At 47.3% G+C, this 7,096-nt stretch overlaps 1 protein-coding gene across 1 annotated transcript; it reads left to right on the forward strand.

The window, feature by feature from the left end:
* The first annotated feature begins 1,118 nt into the window (after positions 1-1,118).
* Positions 1,119-3,287, forward strand: LOC148045694 (endogenous retrovirus group 3 member 1 Env polyprotein-like). Its single transcript, XM_087712212.1, has one exon. It carries the CDS (start codon positions 1,119-1,121, stop codon positions 3,285-3,287), a length of 2,169 nt encoding a protein of 722 aa, XP_087568338.1.
* Positions 3,288-7,096: the final 3,809 nt, after the last annotated feature.

Genomic DNA, 7,096 nt, shown 5'->3' on the forward strand with positions numbered 1-7,096 from the left:
CCATGAAGCCTATATTTCCCCCTCCACTGACCCTGCTCTGTTGAGTCTTTTCTTAGCGCTGCAACAGCTTATAGCCGCTCGCCACCACTCCTTTTTCGTGGCACATATTCGCAGCCATCAGCCATTCCCTGGGCCTCTTACATTGGGCAACGAACGGGCTGATGCTGCAGCCTCCGCTCTCTCTCTATCAACGGAGGCTTTTACCCTTTCTCATTCCACTCCATGGGAGAGCCATGCATACTTTCACCAAAATAAAAAGGCACTAATGAAACAATTCGGACTCTCCGCAGCTGAAGCTGCCGCAATTCTCCAACAATGCCCCACATGCAGCCAACAAGGTCATAGCCTCCCCCTGGGAGTAAATCCCAGAGGAACGGAGGCATGCAAGTTATGGCAAATGGATGTCACCCGATTTGAACCATTCAAACCCTGGGTTTGCCTGCATGTTACCGTTGACACATATTCAGGCTTTATCATGGCTTCTCCCCAGAGAGGAGAGACTGTTAAACATGTCATTAACCACTGCCTTCGTACCTTCTCGGTACTTGGTTGCCCTGAGGAATTAAAAACCGATAATGGACCGGCTTACACAAGCTCGGCTTTTGCCGCTTTCCTTAAGAAATGGGGCACAATCCACAAATTCGGCATACCCTATAATAGTCAAGGACAGGCAGTGGTTGAACGGGCTAATCAGACCTTAAAAAATGCCCTGAACCGTCATCTCGCCGGCGAAGGCTCCTTAAATCCTCCAAATTTACCGGCCATCCAAAATTTTCTCAATTTGTGCCTTCACACCATTAACTTCCTAAACGTGACGGGAGTCCCTCCCACGACGGCGGCGGAGCGGCATTTCACCACACCAACGACGGATCCAATGAGACCTCTTGTTTACTTCCGTCAGCCCCCTGAACCCGACTGGAAAGGACCCGCGAAGCTCCTTGCTTGGGGGAGAGGCTACGCAGCAGTGCAACATGATGACACCACCATATGGGTTCCAGGTCGAGGGATCCGCCCATACCACCCTTCTGCTGCCGGATTCATCTCTGCCGTGCCAATTGCCCCCCCGCCGGATTCGCTGCTGCAAGAAACCAACAGCCTCACCCCCTAAACCTGGCATCATGCTGCGATGCGCCCGGATTCTTCCCCTGGTGATCCTCGCGTTTGCTGTCTTCCTCCTCCTGCTCCTGTTAAGTCACCGTAACACCGACGTCCCCGCTCCACACCATGTGTCCCGCAGAGACGCCCCCCCTACAAGCAACTTCAACTGCAGCCAATGTATCATTAACGTATCCAAAGGATCAGCAACTACCAGCACGCTGATCTACTCCAATATCCCCCCCGAGGGATGTACTCAAGATCTTCCCAAATGCATTTTTAACAGGACTGAATTCAGTGTCTGCAAACAAGGCAATGCCGTGACTTGCCACAGCCCAGAAATGCTTACCAAGTACAACATTACCATATGGGCCGGTCTCGGCATTGTTGCTGGGGGCGCAGGGCCAGCCTACCTTGCATACCTTAACCACACCATCCGCTCAAAAGCTGAACAATGGACTATTGGCATTGATGTCTGCCTGGCCATGGACAAAATAGCCTTTCGCTCTTGTGGCTCCCACGCCTGGCGAGAAACCTACAAACACGACCACAAATATCTTTGCACCCGTAACAAGCCAAACCCCCCTGAATACTTTCTTCACCCCTGCGCATCATGGGGAGACCCAAAGAAAACTGTCTGGCGCGGAATTTGTGACCACACTGGTGGCGGCTACCGAGGATGCTACAACCCCCTGAACGCGGCTAAACGGACTATTGAATCCTTCCGTCGATTGCCTGACAGCAACAGGGTCTCTTTCACCCTCTCAAAAGACCACCCTAAAATTGAAGCCTATGGCTTGGGGATTGATGGAACGGGCAATGATCCACTTACCTATATTACCATCACAATTGTTAGTCTTAAAGAATCCAGAAGCATACAGTGGTCTGTTTATGACACCATTGAGAGACTTGAAACCAACGCGAAGTCAATTGTTTCTGAGAAAGCTCGCAACCTGTTCCTAGAGTTTGCCACTGAAATCGCTCAAACCCTGGGGGTGACAAATTGTTTTGTATGTGGGGGCACAAACATGGGCGAGCAATGGCCCTGGGAAGCTCTAGAAGCTGACCCAGGATTACTGAATAATCTCTCCCGGGCTGGGAATCTCACACTACGACCCCACGCTTCCGATGCCGCCTGGACATTGACTACCAACATAGTAGGTACCCACTGTTATTTCCGCAATGGCTCCCTTGCAGTAGGCACCCTCCTCTGCAAAGGCCAGTGGGCCAACTCCTCATGGACCTCGGCTGCCAACATCTCCCAGCCTGAGCAGCTGAACACCACGATTTTTTCCTATTTTTCCTCTTCAACACGGAACTGGACTGCCCCGGTGGGAATGTATTGGGTATGTGGAAATCTTGCTTATGAATACCTCCCTCACAATTGGGGGGGGTCTTGCATTTTGGCATGGATTAAACCCTCCTTTTTCTTACTACCCCTCACTGCTAGACAAAACCTAGGGATTCCTGTGTATGATAATTGGAGAAGGAGAAGAGCCCTAGACCGGGGGGAGGGTTTTGGGGGGATTCAGGTTGGCAATTGGAAAGATGATGAATGGCCCCCTGAACGTATTATTGCTTATTATGACCCCGCGACATGGGCAGAGGATGGTTCATGGGGGTACCGTACGCCGATTTATATGCTCAATCGGATTATACGGTTGCAAGCTGTTTTAGAAATAGCCGGGAATCGCATTGATAGGGCACTCAACGCCATAGCCACAGCACAAGATAAGTTACGTACAGCGGTTTACCAGAACCGCTTGGCTTTAGACTATTTACTAGCTAAGGAAGGGGGAGTATGTGGAAAGTTTAATCTGACGAATTGCTGTCTTCAAATTGATGAAACTGGCAAGGTAGTGGCCGATCTCACCGCGGATTTGCGGAAATTGGTTCACGTACCCGTGCAAAAGTGGACAGGATTAATGGATGATGCAGGCTTCCTGGGAGGAATTTTTCGCAATTGGAAACAAGCTGCCTTCATGGCAGGCATGGCACTCCTAGGGTTTCTCCTTTTACCCTGCTTAATCCCAGTGGTCCGAATCATCATTCAATCCACAGTAGAAAGTATGACACAGGGCAAAAACATTAACACAGCAACATTTGATTCGCAACACAAAGCCCTACTGACAGCATTCTCTGATGAAGACCCAGAGAAAAACGATACTCCCTTCCGACTCCTCAAAATTTAAAACAAAAGTAGGAGATGTTGCGATATACGTGCAGGTATGCATTCAGCCATACTGTAACACGTATAGAACAGAAGCAATAATTAACCATATGATTAAATCAGTAAACTAAAAGCAATAATTGGCCATATGATTAGATCAGTAAGACAAACTGTCCAACTCCAAGCGTTGATTAAATCAGTACCTTTAACACTAAGCAGATCAGCAACCACAGACTTGTAACTAAGCGTTGATTAAATCAGGGGTTACAACTGTTTAACTCTCAAACATTAATTAAGCATTGGATGTTTGCATGATGATAAAAGGTTTATTGACTATGAGTGTTCTTCGAGTCTACATGAGAGTAAATGAGTTACCATATACTGTAAACTTGCACAATCGTGATTGGTCCCCATTGGCTATGTGAATCCACCCCTCCCTTGTGTATGATCAATAAAAGAAGCCCCCAGACTTCGTTCTGGGTCGGTTTCGTCCCGAAGGAAATTCGTGTCCGAGTCTTCTTTCCTCATTGGCTTCATGAACCACCCACGGAGAAATCGCATCCAGGCTGGTGTGTTCATCCTTATCATGGAAAAACAAATGAAAACTCCAAGGATGCAACGTCCTCCAATCTTGCCTTGGAATCACATTGAAGCTCAACCTCAATTGAAAAAATTCTTTTTTCTTATGCATTGTTTTTTCTTTTGTTTTCTTTCCCCAGTTTCTACTAACTCTGAGACAACTCCTGCTTTTTCTCTTAGTCCTAATCTTTGGATTCGTCACGCTCAATATATGTTTTTGATTCATGGTCATAATATAACTTTATATTATGAACCTCCTATGGCTCTTGGTCAAGTTGCTTTTATTCCTAATCTAATTAATTCTTCTGCTTTCATTGTTTCGCAACTTCAATATATTTCTCCTTCTTGGTTATTTTCTACTCGTCCACTTGAATTAAATTTAGTTAGATGGAATTATATTTGGATTAATCAGTTTACTAGAGGTTTATGTTTTTGTTGTTATGCTCATCATAATTGGTTTAATCAATGGTCTGATTACCCAAAAGCTAAAAGTATTTTAGATAAAAGTAGGGAATTATAGTTATTGTACTCAGAAATATTGGTTATGGGCACTGTTCCCTCTAAGGTGCGTGGCTGTGCGGCCGCGCACGTGGCAACAAAACACCGCACAGCCATTTCTAACTGCCGTGCAGTGATTTCTGTCATTTCTATCAGTCGCCCCGTGTTCAGCAAAGCAAACGCGGGGAAGTCCTTTGCAGCGGCTAGAACTGGCTGCCCGCAAAGGACCTCCCCAGGCTTGTTTTGATGAGCACAGAGCGACTGACAGGGAAGGGAAGGGGGAATAAATAACTCTACAAAGGAATTTTTCTCTCTCCCAGATTTCGGGTGGGGGGGTTGTTGGGGGGGGTCTCCTCCCTAATATTCCCGGCTTTGTGTGCTTAGCCGCCTGCCCACCGCCTCGCTTCTGACCAAGTTTCCTCTGCGCACAAGCCACCCCGCGATGAGAAAAGAGGAAGAGCGAGGCTGGGGGATTTTCTGAATTCTTGGGAAGATCTTCCTCCTCCTCTTCCTCCTCCTCCAACCTCCCCACCCCCATTTCCGAGAAAAAGATTGTCCCTGATTTAGATCCAGCCTGCCTCCCGGATCAGAAAGCCAAAGGATCATGGAAGGAAGATCCTCAATGAGATCCGAGGGGGGGGGACAAGTGAGGCCAGGCCCCCATCCGCCCCCTTCCTCTTCCTCCCATCCATTCCCCCACTCCTGCCCTACGATCCAGGATGGAAAAGAGCGCCGAGTAGCAAAAGCCCCCAGCGGGAAGCAACAGCCGGGCGATCGGGGAGGAAAATATTGGTGAAGTCGGAGAAGATGCTGCTGCAGCAGCAATTAATTTGCGCGGGGGGGAGAGGATGAGGAAGAACGGAGGGAAAGATAAAGATTTTGTCTCAATCTGCACGGGCGGAAAAGAGGGTGTGGAGGGGAGATGCGCCGGCGGGACCTTGGCTACCGTCCCCTTCGCCAATGGGCCACCTGCCACTGCTTGCAAGGGAGGGGCGTGATGGGGAAAAGCAGATTTCTTTGCGGGACCGGCGATATGTGTATGTGTGTGTGTGTTGGGCACAGAGCCGCCGAGAGGATTATTAAGGCCTGGAAGAAGACTAATATGCCCCCCCTCACCTACACATGGAGAGACACGTTTTTTCTGTTTTCTCCTTGCCTTTTTTGAGTTCCAGGTTTTTGAGGCCACGTTCCTCCCCTCAAATTCATACATTTCAGGGAATATAAAATAGATTCATAAATCCTCAGTTGCGCCGGTCAAAGCTCCCGTTAGTATCCCCGCCCGTGGCAGTGGTGCCTCTCCCTCCACGCAGAGCACCTGAGCTGGGCCCCGCGTTATCCCTCCCCCTTCCTCCTCCACCGTGCTTTTGAGGAGCCATGAGGCCACGGGAGCTAATAGGAAGGCGGTGGAGGGGGCGGGAGCAGGAAAAAAAGACCTCATGGCTTCTCAAAAGCACGGCGGAGGTGGAGGCGGCGGCAGGGGCAACCCAGAGCCCAGCTCAGGTGCTCCGAGGGGAGGGGGAGGCACCACCACTGCTGCCATGAGGTTCTATTTATTTTGAACGTAATCAATCCATCTTCTCCACTCCACCTTGTATTTCTCGTCTGAGTGGTCCTTGAGATATGCTGATATTTTAGCCATCTCTGCTAAGTTTGTTACTTTTAACGTCCATTCTTGAGTAGTAGGCAATTCTTCCTTCTTCCAGTACTGCGCCACCAACAATCTTGCTGCCGTTGCTAAGTTCAGAATCAAATTAGTCTCTATAACCGTACAGTCTGTGATTATACCTAACAAGAATAACTTTATCCTCTTTTTAAGGATATTTTGCATAATCCGCCATATTTTTATCCAAAATGCTTTGACCTTTTTACAAGTCCAGCATATATGATAATACGTTATATTTACTTCCGGGGGAGGAGCCTGCCGCCGCCGGTGGCTCAAAGGAGCTGCCCTCAGAGTTCTGGTCTGTATGTCTAAAAAATCTATAGATATCTCCCCTTTCAGGCAAGGAAGGGGCAGGGAGGAACTCAGTCGTTAGAATCTCTTTGTAGTTCACAGCCTTTTGTTTTTCGCTGTGAACGGAAAAGAGGTTCAACAAAAGCTGAGTTTTTTTTTTACTCCAGCCTGATCTTCTCAGCTGTTTTTTTCAGCTCAAGGCAGGTCGTCCGTCCCCCCCCTCAGGACAAATCTAAGCTATTTAAAATCAATCCGAGCAGCGACCATTTCTGAGAACCTTTTTGCTTATTATTATTCAAAATACCAGCTTCAACTTTACAAAAAACTCCTTTGTTTAACTGCTTTTCAAAATGGTGATTTTACAGCCTTCGCATTTGATATATGATATACTTAACTAGCCCCGTTTCCCTGAAGACTTCTCTTTGCTAACTGCCAAAAGTTTACTGAAAGTATTTTATCTTAAATCAAGGTGAGCAGAGACTTTGTTTGTTTTCTTTTTTTTCTTTTATTATGGCTCCTAAGTCAAAGCAACCGAAATGTTTTTTCAACAATACATCCCAAGCAATTGCTATAAAGCCGCAGCCTTTGCCTTCTACGCCCTCTACTGGAGATTTGTTAACGAAAGAATTTCTTTTTGAAACTCTTAAAGAATTTAGAGCGGAAATGAAGCAATTTGTTTCGGAATTATGTGATAAACTTGATGCTAAGATTGCTCAAACAAAGGAGAATATGATTGAGGTTATAACTGTAATGACAGATTATATTGCAGGAATGGAAGATAAACTGGAACTTTTGGAAGA

The sequence above is a fragment of the Thamnophis sirtalis genome, unplaced genomic scaffold (genome assembly GCF_051295495.1).
Source record: "Thamnophis sirtalis isolate CommonGarterSnake01/CBP01778 unplaced genomic scaffold, rThaSir2_p1.2 scaffold_4, whole genome shotgun sequence".
In the NCBI taxonomy this organism is placed as follows: Eukaryota; Metazoa; Chordata; class Lepidosauria; order Squamata; family Natricidae; genus Thamnophis; species Thamnophis sirtalis.

Coding starts and splice junctions, on each gene's coding strand:
- LOC148045694 (XM_087712212.1), top strand. CDS start 1,119: ATGCTGCGATGCGCCCGGATTCTTCCCCTGGTGATCCTCGCGTTTGCT.